The 22,594-nt window shown below is 43.2% G+C and overlaps 1 protein-coding gene across 5 annotated transcripts in view; it reads right to left on the bottom strand.

The window, feature by feature from the left end:
- Window positions 1–22,594, bottom strand: part of CELSR1 (cadherin EGF LAG seven-pass G-type receptor 1) — a 175,576-nt gene that overhangs the window by 7,063 nt on the left and 145,919 nt on the right. For 2 of the 5 annotated variants that reach the window (XM_075429586.1, XM_075429590.1), the window contains exons 20-30: window positions 20,958–21,101; window positions 19,507–19,708; window positions 19,002–19,169; window positions 16,445–16,571; window positions 15,625–15,825; window positions 10,544–10,718; window positions 5,743–5,855; window positions 4,339–4,418; window positions 2,930–3,056; window positions 845–970; window positions 395–531 (exon numbers count right to left, since the gene is read on the bottom strand). In XM_075429586.1, coding sequence (XP_075285701.1) covers window positions 395–531; window positions 845–970; window positions 2,930–3,056; window positions 4,339–4,418; window positions 5,743–5,855; window positions 10,544–10,718; window positions 15,625–15,825; window positions 16,445–16,571; window positions 19,002–19,169; window positions 19,507–19,708; window positions 20,958–21,101 — 1,600 coding nt within the window. The remainder of the gene's footprint in view (window positions 1–394; window positions 532–844; window positions 971–2,929; window positions 3,057–4,338; window positions 4,419–5,742; window positions 5,856–10,543; window positions 10,719–15,624; window positions 15,826–16,444; window positions 16,572–19,001; window positions 19,170–19,506; window positions 19,709–20,957; window positions 21,102–22,594) is intronic. The other 3 variants (XM_075429588.1, XM_075429591.1, XM_075429589.1) reach the window with 2 other exon arrangements.

Below are 22,594 nucleotides of genomic sequence, written 5' to 3'. Positions count from 1 at the left end.
GCCAGCCTACGCTTGATTGTCAATGGGGTCTCTTTTACAGCAAGGCACAGGTTATCCTAATGTAGCCGTCTGCCTTTGGCCACACGAATCACACTCTGAAAAGCCCTGAAGTTAATCAGCTGCATCCCACTCCTTGAGACACAACCGAATTTTAACAGGCAAGCAGCACAGCCCATAGAGTTAACCTAACAGTTCTGCTACCACTGCACTGTTGGAACTCCCCACCGCAGATGCATATGAAAGAAAACACATGGAAGAAAATGACAGTCACATAAACCAGAACTGTTACGACATAAAACAAGCAGCATTTGAACCACAACATTTCTGTTTTCCACAAGAGCAATGAAAAGGGAAAGGCAAGCACCTGAAAGCCATGCACCTGCCACCTGATTACCTGAGAATATAAGCAAGGTAGCTATTGTGGCTCTTGGCTGACCTGACGGTGCTTTCCAGGGAGACAGTGGATTCCCCAATAGTTGTGCGATACATATTTGGCTCTTCTATGTATGTGTTGTTACAGTTCAGAGATCGCTGAAGGGAAAAAAAAAAAAAGACACAAAGCCATAGTGAATGATCCTACCAAAAATCCGTGTTACCCACAAGCGCATTAAGTCTTGAAGGAAGGAAGGAAGAGATTTTTGAGGCTGAGGAACAAACCTATTTCCTCTCAAAAGTTTTAATTAAAACTTTAACTGAAACTTTTGAGAAAGGCCATCGGTAATTTTTGTACAAGTCACTGAAATCAATCAGACAATTCACTTAACTACGGACAAGCCATCTATAAGTGTATTTAGGTAACTTCTACCACCAAGAGGATGTTTTTTTCCCAGCCTTTTTTCCTTACAGTTAATAACGTAGCTCTTGTTGCAGTGGAATCATCTGGAAGAGGTTTCTTTCCAGTTAAAGTGTTCTTCAAGTGCTTCCTGACTTCTTTATTAAATACGCAGTGGAAGAAGAAAATGAACAGCCCCTGGATCATTTGAGAGAGAGCAAGAATAAATCTAAATGATTCATTGCTACTGAACTGCAAATACAAACAGCTATTAGAGAACAGCCTTCTCGAAATAACCCCTCAACTCTAGTTCGCAGTCCATGATTTCAATAGCCATAACTACTTTCTGTCTTTGACTGAAATGGCATTCATTGATCTCCTAGGACTTCTTCATAATTTCCCTCCATGTTCAAATGTGCGTAAAGGGCCCAGGAAAATACACACAAGGATGCGTTCCTCCACGATTTTCAGAGCAGAGCTTGCGGTAGGTGTCACCCTCCCTTGTCTGGGAGGAAACGTCCGCCTCAAAATATCTAATGGGGACCTCAATGTCCCACTGGAAGACACTGCAGGGAGTTTCAGGGTTGTAACTGCATGAAGATTTTAGAACTTTTACACTGATGATGAGAAAAAAATCAATAGCAGCACATAAAAAATACCATAGCCTTCAGTGAAAACTTCTGGAAATGGGGAACTTCTGTGCTAGGTGTCCTTAATACTGTTGCTTAGAGAACTTCAGAAAGCCTTGTGAAATGTGGAGAGACACGGGGGTCAGAGAGGTCCCAACTTCTGCTCCATATGTTCCTCAGTTCAGCAACACCTCCTGGTGGGAAAATCACTGAAATCCTCAGGGCTAGGCAGTTGTTGGCTGCCAGTAACAGCTTTCGCTGGGGGCAGGGGGCACACACATGTGTGCCTTCAGATGTATTTGCTCTGAGAAAATTCATGCAACTGCCAAACTGTTATCAATTTTGGTTGGAGATGTAGTATATAGAAGCAAATCACTCGTGAAGCTGCAGCTGTACCAACATCACAAGATGCCTGCACTTCATGATTTCAGCCAAAGCAGTTGACTTAGAGAAACTTTAAACTTCAAGCTCACTTTCTAAACTTTCAATCAAATGTGAACTTAGCTGGCATTAGCACTCTGGGATTATTCATTAATAAAATTCACATAAATGTCTCTTTAAAAATACAAGTTCAAAGAAGGCAATGACGTGAAACGCCGCATACCATTGTGCCTCTCTGGGCAAGTTTGGAGAATTCCAGCTGCTCACTTTCCTCCCTCTCATCAGGTTTATATTTAATTTAACTTTATTTTGGGCTTGTGGAAGCCTGGTTTTACAGCCTGAGTAGGTGTATTTATTTCAGAGAATACCAGTTGCAGTGGCAAAACAACCTCGCTCTAGGCTGGCCTATCTGGTGTGCTTCCAGGGCACAGATAGTCATCTCCGGAGAAGACCCATCAGACTTCTTTTTCTCTATGGTTGCAATCTGTGGCTTTTGTGCTGCAGCTGAGAACAGTGCCTGCTAGCAGTAGCTGTTCTAATACTGCAGGCACTTGCCATGACAGTTACTGCCATCCTTGGTCACATTCAAGCTGTAACCAACATGAACCTTTCATAACTACTTCCGTGCCAGGTCTCCTACAAATAACTACGATCTGCATCTTTGAGACAGGCAACCTAGTAAATCCCTAATGCAAGGAGTTGTATTTGAAAGTCATTAATTGGCTCATTTCCTTAAACAGTAACTTCATTTGCGAAAGCCTTGAACTTGGAGCCATCCACTCCGGGTGAAATAAAACAGTCTCTTATTTGCCGTAGCAACAGAACAACTGTTAACAATGAGCAGGCAGAAGGCAGTAACAAAGATTTTTGTCTCTAGAAAGACAGAGATATAATTGCCTTCTATTATTTACCTGTCACAGGTTACAACAGTAGAATACTTATCTTTAGAATGACTAAAAGTGAGACACACAATTACTCAAAGTTACGGTTTTGGTGAAAAGAACTCTCGCTTTGAGAAGAGAGAGCAAAAATCATACTTGACATCTCTGTTCTTCTTAAGACATCTCATGTTTAGCAGGTTTTTGAGGTCTGGGTGCAGCAGTGTGCTCACCAAGGTCTGCCGTGGACAAGACACCATCCAACTTACCTGCAGGCAGCTGAAAATGGCAAAGAGATAGTGAAACGTCATGACGTCGCTGTTCACCGCCATCAGCCCCAGCAGCCACGTGGCACTGATGAGCAGCAAGAGCAGGAACGCCGTTCGCAGCACAGAGCTGTAAAGCAAACATAAACGGGAGTTTGCAGTGTGACAGGACACCAGAGAACAGCCCAAGTTCTCCGCACGGGCGGTGCCACGTGCCCAACGATTCTCCGACTGGAAAGGACCTTTGGGAAAATCAGGGCAGTGTTCACCAGCTTCCAGTTCCCAGCTCTCTCACTGCACTACTCAGTGACCTAGCACACTCAGGTGAAAGAAAGGTGTTTTCTTTTCAAGTTCGTTTCCAAGGTTTTCTTCAAACAAACCAGGCTGTTTGCCAAGCCCATGCTGTTCAGCCTTGTTGACTCTGAGGAAGAGATCGGGGTGGTAAATGGCTATTTCATGTCTGTTTGTTGAGTTCAATCTCACATTCCTTCTCAACATTACAGCCCAAGGTTTTGGATCGAGGGCACTCAGGGGAATAGTTGTTTGCTTAAAAACATTATTTCCATAGACGCTTTCAAAAGATGGTCACAATTCTAGTGGCAAAAGTTTTATATTATGAGTAAAATAGCGGCCATTAAGTAGCAATTATACTCCATTTGTTTAGAGATTTAAAAAAAGAAGCTTAAAAAAATTACCCAACAGCCAGCGCTGAAAAAATAGCTAGAGGGAACCTTTTGAAATCTCATACAGCTACCTCTCTGAAAAAAAAAAAAGGGGCTGTCTTGCCACGGGCTAATTCTGTTTCAGTTCACAGGTAAATTCTGAGCTCTGGGCAAAACAGACGTTAATGGGAACAGGCTGCCACAGCAGCTCGGGAAGGCGGCAGGCTGCAGCCTGCGAGGCTTTCTGCTTGTCCCATGGGGAGTGGGACTGGGGGAGGCTGGCCCTCAGCACGGGAACCTCAACAGGTCTCAGCCACAACGTGGCCGGTCACCCAGGCGTTCAGGAGGGGAGACCCTTCTGAGCCATGGGCAAGCACGGGGAGACCCAGAACTATTTCTACCAGGGCATGACACGGGTGGAGGTGAAGTGACAGTGCAGTAGGGAGTGAGATGAAAGATCTGGAAGGACTGTAATGATATCATCTGGAGACCACTCCTTTCCCTCTCCCCTCCCTTCTCCTGCCTACACTCGGTGGTGGTGCAGAGCACCATGGTGGAGGTTTTACAGAGCCTCCAAAGGAAGTCCAGCAGAAGGTGCTGGCGAAGCAGCTCCAATCACCTCTACCAATGCTGACTGTCTCCTCCAAATATCTCATTTATTTCCTGCCCAAACACTTGCTTTCAGGCAATTCTGTCCCTGTATTACTCCTGGCCAGAATTTTTTCTACATGCTTTTGAACCCAAACTTACACAACTCCATTTTTTTCGAATGAACGTTGCCTTCGTCTGCACGATGCTTTCATTGCCAGTATAAAGATGACAGTGTTTACCTGAAAGGGAAATTGAAATAACAGCATGGATTCCTTCTATACAGTTGTTAGGGCTCAGTTTTCAATGACAATGCAATTTTTATCCTAAAATGGCTTGTGGTGCCAAGAATATTTTTCCTTCAATTTGCATGTCTCGAAGTTTCAAGATTCATCTCGTTTCAAGCCAACATCGTCAAGAACATCCTGGGACCTGATCTGGATGAAAGCCAGTAAGATGGTCCTACGCAACGAGGCTTGAGTGAAACATAAAAACTCAAGAATGGCTGTCCTGGTCCAGACCAGAGTCCACTCAGCCCAGCGTCTTGTTTCAGCTGGGCTAAAGTAGAAGATCGTAACAGAGCAAGCACACAGCGACAATTCCTCGGAATACTCCTCCAAGCCTCCACTGATTTCCAGAGCTGGGATGTATTAGGTGAGGTGGTGCCTTTATACTGAACCATTCATTGCAAATATCGATGCTGGGAATTTTTCCAGCTATTTTCTGAAACCATGCAGAGCTTTACCACCACCGTTGTCTTGTCTCTGTGAGTTTTAAACTTAGCTCCCTGTGGAGCGACCGTGTAGCTCGTCCTGTTTGTTCTGAGTCTGCCACTTCCTACAACTAACTGTGCTAGAAAAGGCACTGATCGATTGGCTCCACAGTCACATTCTCCAGGCCACCATGCTATTACAAGCTCCTCCCTATCCCTTTCTCTGCAGCTTTCTCTTCTCTAGGCTGAAGGCTCCTACTCCACTTAGTTGCTCCTCCAGCAGGGGCTGTCCCATGTCTCTGATGACGCGTGACCCCAATCTACACCACTTCCAGGTCTACTTCATACTTTTAAGATGAGGAGACCAGAGTTGGTATTCAAGATACAGTCACACCATGGATATGTATCTTCTGGTGCTCTGCTACTGAGGGATGTTTTAAGGGAGAAGTTAAAAACCAGCCACTTCTTTTAAATTTAGGGAACTAGAATTATTTAATATCCCGTTAGGACTTCTGGATGAAGGTACTTGCTATGGCTCATTTTGTTGAAATGTCATATATGCCCATCAACCAACCCTTCAATCATGGAACAAAGCAAACAGGAAAAAATAAATAGGTTTCTGGCCATACAGCCATTGCTCCACAAGCCATCTTCACACTGGCAAGCAGCCCTCTGATTTCCAGGAGCTTAGCTCATGCCTTATCTTTTTAAGCAAACGAAGCAAGCTTGAGTACATTGGCTTCAAATGTAAAGAATACAGTGGCTTCACATTACAACTATTGGTTCACAAAATGTAAAAGAAAAGGCAGCAGCAAGGCAGAGACAGCTCAGGATGCCAACTCCACCATACTTACAACTACAACAATTACGATGGGCCCAGCAAAACTCCAGATAAGGGTGTCATGCACAGACAACCAGCAGAAATCGGGGTTCCCATAGCCTTGTGGATCCAGACCAACAGCAAGCCCTGGGTCACAAAACAGGGAGAAAGTACATCAGAAAGGTGCTGCTGAGATCTTCTATATAACCAGGCACATTTTCAAACCACTGTCTAACAAACAAAATGATAATGGCAACATGTTCAACAGGACAGCCTGGGAAGTCAAAATCAAGGCAAATATTGAAATAAAACTGTTGTAAATCTAAACCTTCAAACTGGTCACTACGAGTTTTGCCTACCAGAACAAAGTTCAGCTGCATAGAAATGACAATAAATGCAAGTCCCAGATTAATTGTTTCACCACAGTTTTATAGTCGTACTCACACAGTGTGATGAAGCCTTGAGGGTGAGTGACATGTTGAGGAATTTCAATAAGCCTATGCAGCAGAATGACATGAATTATAACTGAGAAGATGTCTATACTACAAAAAAAAGTGCATTCTTAACCGCCATGAGCTTGCTGTCACTAAAATAACACCAGAAACAAAGGAATCTGGGAACTCATGAGAGTTAACTGCTTGAGCTCAGGTGGGATTCATTTTGAGCTGCCAACCCAGGTACCTCATCTTGCTTTCAGCGCTGTTTGACATGGAGTTTGCTAATGCCCCCAAGGCAACTGAGTCAGGAACATGCCTTTTATTGTTTTATTTTTCAAACCCTAGACAATTCCAAGCGAGTCTCTGCGTCCAGCCTCCACCTGCTGATTTACCAGTGCCGTCTGGTTTGGTGACCTATACCTCGCCCATATGGCGACAGACTGGGATTGCTGCCTTTGACCTGCAAAATGTTGCAGAGGTCTTCCTTCTTCGAGACACAGAAATTGATCCCTACGAGGCTTATGCCAATGACATATGGTAAATGGCTGCAGCATGTCGTCTGGGCACCAGCAGCACCTATCGCGTTGAGCGTATGTCCTGACTCAAGCAGGCAGACAAGGCTGACGGCAGTGCCGTTCTCTGCAAGGAGAATTCATGTGCATTAATAAACGCCTTTTTTTTTCTTTTTTTTAATTGAAACCTGTGTGCTTTGATGAAAAGACACTGAAAAAGAGGGAGGTAGTGGTGTTTCACTCTCCTTGCTTAAAGCTGGCCTACAGCCAATATTCACATCTGGTACAAGCCTACAGTCTATGAAAATTAAACTGGCTATTTGGCAAAGCAGTGGATATCGGATCTGTTTTCTCTGAAGTGTGGAATGAGATAGGACTGGTCTACCTCCCTGCTCCCATTGGCCCTTCCACCGACCCCTTCAGCCGTTGCCATCCAGAAAGTATTAGCCATAAATGATTAAGGACCATAAAGTATTTTATACAGATGTAATTCTGTAGACACAGCCTGTTTCCCAGGACTTGATTTCACCATTAGTGGGACTTTAACTATGTTTTGACCAAACATCTGGCTCTAAAAATAACTGGCAGACGGCAACATTTTTTCACTCTCAAAATCCTCCCCTAAAGTTCTCCATTAAACAATCAGGCAAATAGAAGTCTTCAGGTACGCAGTTCAAATTTTACTGGAGTCAACAATACGTGAAATAACACTTTATCCAAAGGCAGAATTAAGCCAATGCAATCACAGAATCACAGAATAGTAGGGGTTGGAAGGGACCTCTGTGGGTCATCTAGTCCAACCCTCCTGCCGCTACAGTAGGCTGCACAGGACCAATGCAATGTAATATCGAGAATCATTCTGGCACATCAATTAAACGCTGCAGCCTGGTTGTCCTGAGCAGACTAAGCGTGTGGGCTGCATGATAGCTCACTGGTTTTGGCAGAAACCAGGACTGGCCCTGTGGCTGAGCTGAGTGTCCTGTGGGGACCAGCACTCATCCCGGGAGCGTGCCAAGAGCACGCCATGGAGAGGTGCTGCGGGAGGGGCACGTGTCGAACCTTCTGAGCTCCTGCGGGCTCAGCAGCCACGTGTGACTCAGGCAGCTGTGGGTCAGCCTCACCTCTCTCCTGACTCATCACCTCGCCTTAGTATTCACAGCAAATAGCAGATTTGGAAAGTGCCATTTTCTGGGGGATATCGGTTTTAGGGCTCTGTAAGAACCTGTTTTAACATGAGCGCTGCAGTCTCCATGGCAAAGCAGTTACAGCACACGTATGCCAACTGGTTAGCGTGTGCTGCCGCAAAGACATGCAGAACTGGAGGGGTCTTGCTGGGTGCCAGCTCCAGCCCTTTGTTCCTGCGGCCAGGAAGTCATAAAATCCCTCTCCTAGATGGATCAAACCACGTTTTAAAATGAACAAACTTCAAGCAAATTTAAAATGTTCCACTATCGCTCCCCATGGAGGAATATTCCAGATCTGTGCTTTTGATGGCTGTAAGCCTTCTCCCAACTTCCATCCTACTTTTATTCATGGCAATTTGCTTTTCTATGCTGTGATTAAATGTGGTTCTTCCCTGCTGGAGTGTTGCCTATGTAAACATTTTGCTAAGTTTTTTTGTCCCCCTAAAGGTCCAGGTTCCCTTCTGCAAGTAGCCTGGTCCCATCACAGGTGCCTCAGGACCACTACTTCCCAGCTTGAAATGAATATCTGCGTGAGCATGGAAAATAGAAAAAAAACAAAAGAAAAACAAAATAGAGTAAAGCCACTGCTACTGAATGTTCTTTTTTGTTTTCAGGATAGCTATGACAAAGATGAAATGGGCTAGATATTTATCTTCCAAATAAAATTAAAAAGTCCTTTGGATGTCCAAGACTAAAATCCCTTCCTATATCTAGACTTTTCCACTACTACGAAACATACACAATCCTTCTCTCACAAAGAAATTTAAAAGAAATTGCATTTAAGATCATATCATGAAGTTGGAACATTATTACTCTTTAGATATTAAATTTTAAAATTTATAAAGGAAGTTTATTTAAAATATGTACAGTAAAAAAGGTTTCCAGGGGCAAGGAATCCCACATTGTGCTATTCATGATGACGTATTTCTCTCTTCAGATGATTTCTAAAACTGGAAGTGCAAACTAAAGGCTTAATTTTCTTTATCCATCGTTTCAAAAAATCCTCTGACTTGCTCAGTAATAGGGATCTGACTTTTCATTTAAATGAACTGCAAATTGAGTAGGTTCAGAGTTCAAATTACATGAGACAACCTGGAACTGTAACTCACTATTTTAAAAGTGCAGAATAGTTCCATATCATAGAGAAAAATATCTAAGTAGAAAAATGTAAAAATGGTGTACTTGTAATATTTAGATTGCATAATACTACTGTCGAGAAGGTCTGAATTAATTTAAAATTCAGGAGAGAATCTAAACATGAAACAGAAAATCCTTCTGAGAAAATTCTTCTAAAGAGTTATGCCTTCTGAAATGCAAATTTTTTATTGCTATTTAATGATCATACTTCATTTCTACCAGAAATGATGCTGCCAATTATCTGATTGCATGTAAACATTCCTGAATATACTGCAGTAGTCCTGTATGTACTGGTAACAGTTACACAGGTCTGAAATGTTTTAGGAGTTCTAGGATGACTTCTATTTCAGATGTCAGAGATATGCCTAGCGTGGCAGAGCCTTCTGGGCTGCACCTTCTACTGTGTTGTGGATAAACTGATAGCAGCAGAAATTACCTATGCACAAGGTGATACGGAATAATTTCCCAGCTCTGCGGAGAGAGAACTAACCTGTAGTAACCTACACTGCCTCGGTATTACACTTTCTTAAGTCACACAGAAAAAAACCCCATATATTTTTAAGTCTAACTTGTTGCATAATATTTTTCTAAGTGTATATGAGTGATATCTATTTGTTTGATCAGAGAGACGTCTACACCTCTGCTGTTGCTGACTGTATGTTGCTATCTGTAAAAATAAAAGTAATTGGATAGAAGTTAACTGTCTGCCTGTGATACGATTTCCCATCTGGCAACAGACACATGCTGAAATAGCTGAACCAAAACACCCCACTCCAACTGTTCTGCAAAGCGTACTTCCCGAGGAGCTGTCTGCCTGAATTAACGCAGCCCCATGTGCTTAGGGTAGCACTGGAAATGTCTGATTGCAAAAATAGGCACGGTGAGGGCGGAGATGGATGTGCTCCTGTGGATCACCCTGGAACAATTTAAAAGATTACTACCTCCAGCTTCTCATTACTTTTCCTCAACTGGAATTTATTGCCTTTGTATCTGAAACGAAGTAAAAGGTTGCCTCAGTATTCCCAGCTCATTTTTATGCCAAGTAAAACAGAACCGCTGAAATCCCCCTCAGGGAGCATTTGCTGCTGGTTGAAGGTAGGCAACGGGAACGTCCCGTGAAGGGCAGTAATGCCTTGTGGGCAGCATCACTGCTGAAGCCACTGCAGCTGCCTCCCCGAGAGACCGTGTGTCCATATCCTGAGGCACCAGCACAGGGAAGGAATACTTCTGAAGGCTACAGGCAAAGTTGTTAAAATAAAAACACTGTTATTCCCAAGCAATGTTATCAAGTCCTATTTTAATCTAGGCACAACTATGTTCATGTTGTTGTAAAACTCTCAGTATCACTTCAGCTGGGGCAACAGACATTTGGTACACAAATCGACCAAATTCAGGCTGACTGCTGCTGGACATGATTTGGTGTTGCCCTCATTAAGGAAAAGACTGACGCGGCAGCAGTAGTTGAGTGCACCCACAGATGTCTTGGATGGGGCAACTTTCCTGAATCTGGCCAGTGAAGATGGCAGGGAAGGGAATCAAAGCTGTTCTGGCGTGGTTGAAGGTACCTGTTATGATGGCAGGAATGCCCCAGCCAACGACGTAGTAGAACCGCATGTGCCCGAAGTTGATGTTCCTCACTTCAGTCAGCATCCGGTAGATGTGGAGCTGCTCCACGAACATCCAGGCAAAGGTGCTCATGTAGAAATAATGCAGGAGGATGGCAATCACAGTGCACACAAACTGCGGAAGGGAAAGGGCAGGGAAATTAGAGCTGCTCTTCTGAATCACAGCCTGGTGAGTCACGAGCTCCCCTGTGCAGCTAAAGGCAAGTGTAATAAAAAGGTTTTGGCAGAACAAATATATTGCCATTAATTAAGTTTTTCAGAGTTTCATAAAAGCTGTTCATATTGTGAAAGTATTTTTTCTTTTATATTTTTATATTATGTCGCCTGTTCTGAGCCTGGGTCAGCTTTACCCTATCAATCCAACATGCTTTTAGTCACTGCCCTTGCCCTCCATGTTCTGTGGCTAATTTCTCTGTGTGTATTTGCTGCACAGGTGAAGATTTTGGCTATTCTGACTGAATTCCTTCTGCTTGCAGGAAGGACAGGGCTGGCAGAGCTCCTGGCTCCTCCTGGTGCAGAGCAGGAGGAGGGGATGCTCCTACAGAGGCTGCAGACCCTCGGCCCTGCCTTGTGTATGAGTCTCGCCTGCACAATGCCACTACGCCGAGTTCAGTCACAGCACGTTTAGCTGCATCAGCTAAACCAGTCTCACTGCAAAGCCAACAAACTGCTCCTGAGAATGGCCACCTCCAGCCCTGTACTCACTCGGTGTCTCCCATTTCCACACCATGGACCATCCTATGGGTTTTTCAGCTACTTCATTCTTTGCAAAGAGAGAGATCTGTCTCCAAGGAAGTGTGCTATTTTGGTACAGTTCTGTTTTGTCTTAAATTAGATCATGTTTTGTGCCTGTATTAGTAGATAAAAAAGTACAAAGAAACTCTCCTTGTGTTTGGCAAAGGTGGAGGAGAGGTGTGAGACAGATCTTTGGTCTTCAGTTTAGGACCAGTCCCCGAGAAAGTCCTTCTTGCTCTGAAGAACTTCACTTCTGGGGACAGAAATCCATGAAGCTTCAGCCCAGGAGAAGTGAACATACTGAACATGAGCAGCAGATGATCTATAGACCTTAACCAAAGAAATCCAGCCTTTCTTTGAGGAACTTTTGCATCACTTAAATGAAATGTCTGTCACACAAATAGGCAAAATTTAACTTGGTCTTATAATCTAGCATAAGATCAGCAGAGTATTTTGCCCCTATGTGACTGTGTCATAGGTCTGAAAAGGTCTGTTCCACATACAACTCCTTTTCTGAGACTCTTATTTAAAAAAAATTGAGAAGCAAAAGCATGGATGCATCCATGGGGTGAGGCAGCGGCCATCTCTTTTGTCCTTGCAGCTCCGGCCTTCCCTGATGAAGCCTGCAGACCTCGCACATCTATATTTCAACAAGTCATGGAGGATGCCTAGCCGTGATGCCTAAAGTGATGCAGCCAGCAGTAGATGACTACCTACTCTGCAGATAAATCCAAAAAGTGCAATCAGCCTTTTACCTAATGTCAAAATCAGAGTATTTACCTACAAAGTGGGAGAGTGGCTTGTAGGCCCTACCTGGCTTGAGCAGGGAGGTTAACCCCTTCTTGTCCACTGCAGAAAACAGCCCTAACCACCAGGCTGTGGGACATGCTGGATCCAGAAATGCTCAGCTCTACGCTCCCCTTGAGGGTACTTGCAGGCAGGCACAGCAGTCATGAGGACAAGCAGGAAGAAAGCTACTGCTGGCTGGTTAGTTCACATCTCCGGCTGGGAACAAGGGGATCTGGAGCTTCCAGTCCCAGGTCTGGATTTGTTTTTTATCCTGTGTCAGCAGAACAAGGTGGACCACTAGGCCCTGCCAAGCTGAGAGCAGCAAAAATGAAAGACCTGCTGACACCAAAGAGACAGAGTCCTTAATGTGACGAGGAGAAACAGCTACACCGTGCAAACTCGTAGCTGAAGTCATCTTTGTGACCAAATGGCCACCTTGAAACCTCTGACCTTCATAGAATTGCATTTCTGTAATACCTGCTAACCAGCTTTCCCTCCCAACTTAATGGTTTGATGGGTGAAAACAGGAATGACCACAAGCATCCAACACCTGAAGTGAAATCTCACAATCAACTTTCTCCTCTCAGAAGCAAAGCCAAGGATTTTGCCAAGGATCTGTTGATAAGACTGAATTAGAAGCACTTTGCGTACTCACCCAATTTTTGTTTGAAAACGTTTTACATTGTGTTTTGGATCCTTTTGTTCTCATGCAGCACTGACCCTTCTTTCAGATTGTGGCATGTTTTTTTGGTGGTTTTTTCATGGTATAATGCTCAGAAACGTAGGTTTCCCTGTTTAACTTTGTCGAGTGAAGGAATCATACAAAGACCGCCAACTTTCTGGATTCACTTACTGCATCAGCCTTATTATAACACCAAGTGTTATTGAAAACGTTAGCTCACCAAATAAAAGACCTTTCTTCCCTCTATGTAAGCAGGGCTTTTTTGTTCCTATTGGCACATGCATAGGAGCAGACTGCTGCCCTGAACATTACCTTTTTCAGGTAAGAAAAAAAAAAGGAAAATAAATCACCTTCTATCAATAGTCCAGGGAAAGATTAAAACCTCTCCCAAAAATGTGACTGTTAATTTACAGAAACCCATAAAAGCCAGGCTGGGTGCCAAGCAGCGCAGCATTATTTGTGCTCCAGCATTCTTTCACTCTTTATGTTCATCAGTGCATGACTCGTTAGACAACTCTCATTCCATACAGACAGATGAATAATTGTCTCAAGCAGACATGGCTTACAGCCCTCCCAGCTTCTCAAATTGACTGGGTAGCCTGTAAGGAGTGGCTTTCTGCACTGTATTAAATATAGTCTCTAATGTAAAGATCTTTGTAAGTGGATTAAAGGTTTGGGGTGTTTCATCGAGTCCTGGTAACAGCACAGGACATGATCACACCATGAGCCCCAAAGCATGAAAATGAGAAGGAGCAAAAGAGAAGAACAGTCTCACCAAGTACGACCATGAGTATTTGTGGTATTGCTGTAATGAACCGTTTTACTACTCTTATAAACCTTTGCTTGGTGTTTCATGATACTATGAAAGCATTTGGAAACAAGGAGCCATCATTTACAGTGTAATTTTTGGTAAGATCCTGCAGGGATGTGGGCTTGGCACCCTGCTCCTTAGTATTCATGTTGGAGAACCGAAAGAGTATAAACTCCCTGGTAGTGAAATGCTGTGAAAAACGAGTGGTGTGCTCAAGCAGGCATGGGAAAAGTCAAGTACATGGAGTGCTGCGGGTCAACTAGCAAGGTGAGTTCATTTAGGCGAAGTTATTTTAATATGCAAAAACGTATATTATGAAACAAAGACAACATAGGTCACACATGACGTGAGACCATATCCCACAGGGCAGGTCACTGCAGAAGACCTCACCATAGCAGCAGATAACTGGAGTTCCTGGTGCAGGGCAATATTGGAATATGGGACTGGAAGCGACACTACCAGCTGGAAAGCTTTGTCCAGTTTCGCATTCACAGTTTTCCGAAAAGTAAAGTGGAGGAAGAAAGCCCAGAAAAAAGGCATCAGTATAACCTGAATCTTAGAAACTGAAGAATGTAAGCAACTTAATTTTATTTAGTTTTCCAAAAGAAATACTATTGAACAAAGGCTTCCTGAGAAGACATATTTTATGAGAGAGGTCTCTCAAATTTACTAGGAAAAGTCTTGACAGCACCCAGTTACTGGAAGTTGAAATTCAACAAAATCTGACAGCATGTTTAACTGTGATGAGACACTACGACACCTTACTCTAACAGAGGAAAGGGACTCTGCCATCACACCAAATCTCTAAGTCAAGGTCAGATACTTTCTAAAATGCACATTATAGCTCAGACAGGTATCAGAATCCAGGGCTTAAGTTATACAGCAAGTGAGGCTACATGGTCAGGCACAATGGTGTCGTTACCATAACGGTGATGATACTCATTGAACGTAGGCATTTTCTCCCATTTCTGCTGCTCGGACAATGTGGAATCAGTGTGATTAAAGTTATTTTTTCTTTTCATGTGTTTTCATCTCAAGATCGTACTTCCCTCTCAAAATTAATATTGAAACATGTACAGTAAGGGATTTCTAGAATACAGATTTTCTTCAGAGTGTTCAGATAATCCCTATACTAAAGTTTCGAAATGTCTGCTAAGGACATACTTTTTATTGCATGTCATCCCCCCATCTGTCTACTGACTGGTAAAAGCGACTGTGAAGCTTGGCAGTGCTGGAACCCTTGCCTCGTCTCCTTCCTGACTGCATGGTAACCATGACTTTTGAGACGGGTACTAACAACGAGCAGCAATACTACATATAATGCTACATAGTTAAGATAGCAATGAGGTCCTAGGTACAGAACATACACAGTTCATGTGTGGCATATATCTCACATTCAGTCCATTCATAGCTTGTGTTTCTTGATGTGCACAATGCTGGATATGATGGGCTGAAGCCAGCAGCCACTGTGGCTGGAAGGCACAAAGCAAAGCGACAGGCTTCCTACTGATTCTTGGATGTAGCAAGCTGTCCCATGCCTGGCAAGTGACTTCTCCAGAATGCATACGTATTAGCACCTGCAAAGCAACGCATAGTTGACAACCTACCAGTCAACACCAGGAGCTGTTTGGGCTTGTGAGGTACCTGCTGCAGGTGAAACTGAAGAGCCTCCTACTGAACAAAGCAAGACAGGAAACATACTAATGGAAAGGAAGGAAGAAATTAGTATTCAGGGTTCAGTTCATGGGATAAGCCTTCAACAGGGCTGCTGTCATTTGTTCTCTGAAAAGAATACATATTCCTATCTCCTGGCACTGCTATTAATCATGCAAACCACACAAGAACATATTTAAAGTCTGACGTTTTTCAAATGACTGTTGAGGCCGAGCAGGAGCAAAAAAGAAGAGAAAGTGAAACAGATGGGAGCAGGTAAAAGTCGCAGCATGAACCTCCTGGTCTAAAGCTTGACAACAACTCTAGCAATAAGCACAGAGTAACTCTTACCGGGTTTTCAGTCTGGTTGATTCCAATAAGAAAGACAAGCTCAGAGAAGAAAAGGGCAGCCACCAGGTTTTTGTGGATACTGTGCAAGTTGGAACGCAGCGTGCGGATCAGGACCAGCAGGATGAAGGTGAAAAGCAAAGCCACCAACGAGATGGATACGGTTGTGTAAGTGACGATCTTCAGAGGAAGCACCTCCCCATTCTGTAGAAAGACCAATTGACAGGACCTCTGAGAATTTTTCATTCCTTTTCCTCCAATTGAACCTACTACTCGGAAAGTCAATGTTTTCATTACTACTGAGCCAAAGTACAGATTTGCTTCAGGACCAACAGGAGTGGACAATGCCACACCTCTTAAGTCACTCAACATGTTGAATGTGTACGGACAACACTGGAGGAAGCAGATAGCTAGGGAAGAAACCCGGTGAATTTGAAGCTGGACTGCCCCTGTTGAGGCTATCCCAAGATGCTGAGAAACCTATGGTGCTTATGTCATTGTCCCTGCTATTGTAATTCTAGACGGACTTAATATCAAGTGATGCCACTACTACCACGCGTCTGTAACCCATGTCTCACTCTCTCCTCTGCAGGGCTCTGCAGCACAGTCTCGCTACACCGTGCGCCGCTCAGGTAAGAAGCTCCTTTCAGCAGACCCAACGGCGGGTGCTGTCAGGCACAGGGCAACGAGCTCCTGAGACACTGCAACACAGGACCGATCCGCTGACGATGCTCTGAGTCACATTCAAAGCTCAAGCTCAAGCTCTCAGTGAAAGATCTTGAAAACCAAAGCCCTCCAAAATCCTGAGTCTGGCATCACCCACCTCTCGTTTTGAAATGTCCATCAGGACAGCAAAGCTGGTTATATGGTTGCACTGGCAAGCAATGTGGCTCTGGTTTCTGGAAAACAACTCACATCCTCTGGAGGACCAGGCACCTGTCCCACCAATCCTGCAGGGAAAAAAGGCATTTCTGAGAGCCGTCCTCTGATCTCCCCTCACCTCCTGTTGCTATTGCTTTCCAGGGCAGCTCTTGCTCCGCAACAACAGAGGACTATAAGTACCGAGACAGAAATATTTATAGGTGTCACCTGCGTGAAAGAATATCATCAACTTTAAAAGCCACCAGCTGTAGCAGTTTCTGATATGACAGCTGGCTTTGCTGGCCCAATTTTGCGGTTTAACAACAGATGTTTTGAGTTTAAAAAAAAAAATGAAAAAATTGCTGTTGGGTCAGTGACCACACAAGCAATATGGGGAAGTGACTGCACAGAGCAAACTGGCTGTAACAAAGGTAAAAGATATCACAACCACAGAGAGATACATGCTTTTGAGTCATCTCTATTTCCCTAAATCTAGACACTGCTTGTAGAGCTCTTATGTGAAATACGTTTCAGCAGTAATATGATTTTGTTATAGTATTCCTCTGAAAAGTACACAAGAAAAGGTTAAAGCCAGTATGTAATATTTCATATCAGGAGATCTCTTGTATTAACAATGGGGAGGAACTGCTTCCTTAAAAATTCTTCCTTGTGCAGCCTTGGTTAACTCCAGTGACTTCAGAAATTATTTTGTATCAATATTAACTAGTCTATTCTGCAGTTAATGAGTAATGAAAATAGTCTTGTAGTTACTGAAAGAGTTTTTAATTAGATATGACAGGACATCTTTTTCATTCAGCAATAAAATATTTGTCAAACACTTTTAATATCACTTTCTCTTGAAAAGTACTCACTTTTTAAGAACTCTTTCATTACGTGCAATTTAAGAGCTGCCTTTTAACGCGGGCTGTAGGAGAATGTAACACAGACAACAATGCCACTGAAGCTGCCAGCGAATAGCTAATAGATGAATCACTTTAGAGCTAATGAGTTATTCAAGCCCCTACAATGTTTAAAAATTTATGAAAAAGGACTTGCCATTCCCTCATAGTTGGCAGAATCACCTGCACATAGCAGCAATTACACTACTTCACTTGCAGGCAAATAGAGGGGTTTATTATTGCTAACATAAGAGATTTCTGTTGCCTCTTCGATCCTTTCAACAACATAATCTCCTGAAACTTTTGACTAGGAGGCAAACATTTCCTAGGTTAGTTTGCTCTTTTATTTCCAGCATAGGATATTGCCTTTTAATGGATTTTCCCATAGGTTTACTAGAGTGTTTGGATCATCACGGAATGAGCAACAGCTATTTCTCTTACCCTGGGCAAACAATACCATCTTCTCACTGTACCTGGCTTGATGGTTGAAAATTGCATTATATCTGTAATAGTTACAATATTGTGAAACCAGAACATGCAGAGCCTGTAGCTACCTCTCCGCACACTGTCTTTTGTTTTATCCACACTCACGAAATATCTCCAACAGGACTGTGCTGTCTCCGCAACGTCATAAACCCAACTTATGACCGTATACAGTTCTTAACATTTTTCACATTTTCAAGAAAAATATGTCTGTATCTTTAACTTTACTGAACAAAAAATACCTAAATGAGCCATTTTCACAATATTTAATCTTTTCCCTCACACTCCTCCTAGAGAGTCAAATACTTTCTCCTTAAGTTCTGCTTATGCATTATGACTGCTTCCTAACAGCTGGAGGTCTAAGGTCCTAAAGAAGGTATTTTCCCTCCCTCCAATTTCCCACTAAAACAAATGAAAGCAAATCCACAATAGCTGATGGAATGAAAGGTAAGTTGCTTCTTATCAGTGCAGCTGTCTTTGGGTTGGCTTTTGATTCAAATACTTGAGATTCAAAAATTTATAATCTTTACTCATATAATTATATCTGCAAAACCTCAGTCCTCCTTTTTACCAACATGAAGACTTGGTTTTGTAATTATTTGCACAGGCTCTGGCTGAGGTATCAAGGGTGGGTGCCTGCTTGCCATGCACTCTGTCCATAGTCAATGGAGTGTAACAGGAGAAGATACCACCCATGTAAGAACTGAATCATCTCCTGGAGATGCCCTCCTAAAAAGAGGGCATGGGGCAATGAGAGTCCTGACTTAGGGACCTCAGACAAGCCATGAATTCAGGCACTGGAGTCGGACCATACCTGTCCAGATAAGGCATGAGCAAATACAAGGAAATTGTGAGATTTACTACTGCTGGGTGAAAATGAACCCTGCAGAAAGACATGATGGCACTGCTTTCATTAGAAACCACGTGGCTAATCCTTTGTTTGAAGGGTTATGATGATTATTTTCACTTTTCTCAGGTTGGTGGGAGATGACTACATGGCTCTATTCCACCAAAAATCAGCTGCCAGTTGAATAAACTGAAGAAAAAGGGTTTTCCTCCAGAATCACCTTCCTGGGCACAACTCTCTGTTACCGACACAGTTGTCACGCACAGCCCTAAAGCAAGTAGGAGACGTACGTGATGGAGTGATTCCAGAAGACACAGACAGGCTTTGTTCTCTCCTCCGTTTCCAGCATGGCATACTCCACTATGATGGGCTTTTCCACCAGGTTGGGAGGAAGCTCCCTGTCACTGTGAATGGCTGTGCTCACTACAGGTGTGTTAATAATTGGGCGATTTGGCAATCTGCAGAAGAAGAAAAAATGCAAAATGATCTAAAAGTTAAAATGCAAAGCACTGATTTAGTAGGTTCTGTAAATAACAGATTTCCAGTCACTTCCACTCAGAAAGTGAAGCAGATGCACAATGAGCTTTCCACACAGCTGTGTTTCCAAAAGCTGCTGGCACTACTGATGTGGTTGCGCTCCCACAGTGTGCCAGAGGAGGACAAGAGGCAGCAGGACGGTGACAACTGCAGCACAGATGACATCTGGTCACCACAAAAGCAGCTCCGCCTCCCCCGCACCCTCAGAGCAAGTGGAACAAGGGGGCTGCACAATTCACAAACAGGTTTGAAGTTTACCTCAAGCTCCTTCGGTCAGGATCATAGTTTTCAGGCAGGAGGTGTCCCAGGGATCGGTATATAATGACCATGGCAACAGTATGATGCGTTGAGTCATCTGGGTGTCGCTTCTTTCTCTTTGTGAATGCATTCTCAGGGCTTAGCGCATCACTGTTCACCTTGGAGGACAACTTTTGATTTGAAGGCTTCATTGTAGGCACTGCTATGGAATTAACACAAATATTGAATTCCTTCCACACAACTTCGGAGCTACCATTTAAACTGGTAATTTTGCTTCGCACAGATACAGAGGTGTTACTCTTGTTATAACTCTAGGCTTACAGCACTGAGCATGCTCCTAATGTTTTATTTGATATTTTAAATAAAATTTTAGCACATTTCATAGTTATATAGCTGATAATTAAATAACCATTGAACCACGAATAACTATTTAGTCTAGCTAGAAAATAAGCCATTTGTAAGTTAGAAGATCCATAAGTATATAAATACTCTGTGCATGATTTAAGGGAAATGCTAAAACAAAACACATGCTATTAAATTGCATGTACCTTCATATACGGCAAAGCTAGTGTTATAAATAGAACAATTGGTCACACGGGTTTTCTCCCCGCTAATTCTCATATAATGAGTTTTCAGTTTTGGCAGTATCTCTTAAAATTCACATCCCCTTTTTCCTTACAGAAAAAATACAAGTCATACAAGCAGATGCCCCGTTTCTGAGGAAAAAGTCATAAAGATGTATTAGCTTATTCATTATTATGTGTTATTTTCACAAGTGTTACTATTTCCCCACTTGGAGGATATTCAGCCATTGCACTTTGGGTTATCCTCTCTCTCTTCCTTTGCCTGAGGTAACTCGTGGTTCCTCTCAGCCATCTCCAGGTACTTCAGAGACACTGGGAAGCAGGTACTTCCCCATGTGTTTTCCCTCATCACCCACCTCCCTGCACAGCTCAAGACTTTTTATTTGCTGTCAGGTTCTGACAATGTGGCTCTGTTCCCAGATTTGGACTCTCCATCTCTCACACCGTCTCCCAACATCTCTGCAGGGACCAGGGAAAGGTGGCTGTGGGGCTGCAGGCTCCGGGCGGCCATCCCATCCCATCCCATCCCATCCCATCCCATCCCATCCCATCCCATCCCATCCCATCCCATCCCATCGGGAACAGAGGCAGAGCATTTCTCCCGCATTGACAGGGTGGTTCGAGGGGCCCTGAGCGAGACCTGACAGACAGGTACAGCCAGTTACGCAGCCCCCCCCATGTTTCTCATCGCTGCCAGCAGGCAAAATGCCTCAGAAGTATGCACAGCTGCTCCATCCCTAAATAACATTGGCTTGTGTAGATGGCTGTCCCGCTCTCACCCTAGTACCACTCTGCTCCACAAGGATTAATCACGCTCCTTGGGAGCTAGTCAAAATTTCCCTCCAAACAGTAGCAGAAGGGTTTTACCTTTCCTGTCTGAAGGTCTGAATAAAGTATCAGGGAAGACAACAGATGACTCCAGGTCTTTTGGATAATCTTCTTTAATCTCGTGAAATCGTGGTATTCTAGCTCCCGTGAAATTGGACTTGTCAAAGATGTCAACAGCAATAACTGCGGGGAAAAAAGTTTCTCATAAAATTAACTTCAAAGCTTTCAAATTTGATATTGTGACAAAATGAAACATGATTGAAAGGTTAAAATATCCGCACAACGCCAAGAAGACATTTAAACCCCAAAATACACAGTTAAATTTAATGTCTTCAAATAATACCTTACACGACAACTAAAAGATTACGTGTCACCCTTATGTTACATTTATCAAGTTATAAATTTATTTTGCAGTGGAAAGGAATTCACTAGACAGTACCTCATACTAGGAAACACTACTGCAAACATTGGAAATATAGAAGTGGCATGTTCTGATTTCAGACTTGCTTCTTGTAGGAAAGGCTAAATCTGCTGCTTCAGAAACACACTTTTGCTACATCTGTTAAATTGCAAAGTCAGCTAAGCAAAGAAAATAACCCAGATTTTACCTGGGACTACTCCTTAGTCCTCCAGTGCCTTCTCTACATTAACAGTTCCTCTCTGGCTCACCTCACCAGCTCTGCCTGCTGTCTAACTGCCAAAATATTTAAAAGCAGCTGAGCTGGCTCGAACTTTCCCATTTAAGAGCAGTCACTGAGTGCCAGTTTAGATGTTCTAATAAAAGTGAGAAGCTGGAAGTCCTGGGGGCAATCCTACACGGAAAGCTGTGATCCACTGCGAATTTCTCTATGAAGGTATATCCAAGTTAAGATCTGCAAACTCCCATTCCTTTCCTAGTCTCTACATAACTCCCAGATGGGCCATTAGGAAACTCCATTAACACCGTGTTCACCTGGAAAAACTGTTCAAAAGAAAACAGACCCCTTTCAGGCCAGAGTTGCTTCATCCCTCCCAAGCTCATACCTTTTTACTCAAGAAGAGCTGGCTGAAAAAATCAGGATTTACAACCTGCAAGAAATTCTGGGTTTTGTTTTCATCTCAGTTCAGTTCAGTTAAAATACTGAGCATACTTATTTCTGAGTGTGAAAATAAAGATATTTGGATTCTGATAGTCCTGAATCAAAAGGAAATATTTCATTTTTAGTTTATTGAACAGAAATCAAAGTATTCCAGTTTCACTTAGTTCAAAAATAATCCCTCCCCCCTTCAGGTGATGCAGGACTTTATAAACTTTGTAGCTTGACTGTCTCATGCCTTTTTATGCCCCTGTGCCTGTGGACATGAAGCATGCTCAGGACAAGGTTTGTAGGCAAAGGTAAATTCACTTCTTAATACCAATGGGTGTAGTTGGGAAAATAAGACAAGCTTTTGGGCACATAAGTCCTTCTCCAGGTCTGAAATAAAAGCAGCAGCTTGAAAAGCTAAATACAAGTTTAGGCTGATAATAATTTAGACCAGCTCTGAAAGAAAAAACAGATAGCAATGCTGCTCGGGAGGGACCTCTGAAGGTCACCTGACTCAGTCTCAGCTCCCACTCAGAGCAGGACTATCACCAACATCCGATCAGCTCAGACTGTTGGTACCTGGGGAGAAAACGGGGAAAGAGGTTGACCAGG

Source organism: Opisthocomus hoazin, chromosome 8 (genome assembly GCF_030867145.1).
Source record: "Opisthocomus hoazin isolate bOpiHoa1 chromosome 8, bOpiHoa1.hap1, whole genome shotgun sequence".
Classification (NCBI taxonomy): domain Eukaryota; kingdom Metazoa; phylum Chordata; class Aves; order Opisthocomiformes; family Opisthocomidae; genus Opisthocomus; species Opisthocomus hoazin.
This window is presented reverse-complemented; position numbering and strand designations above follow the sequence as displayed.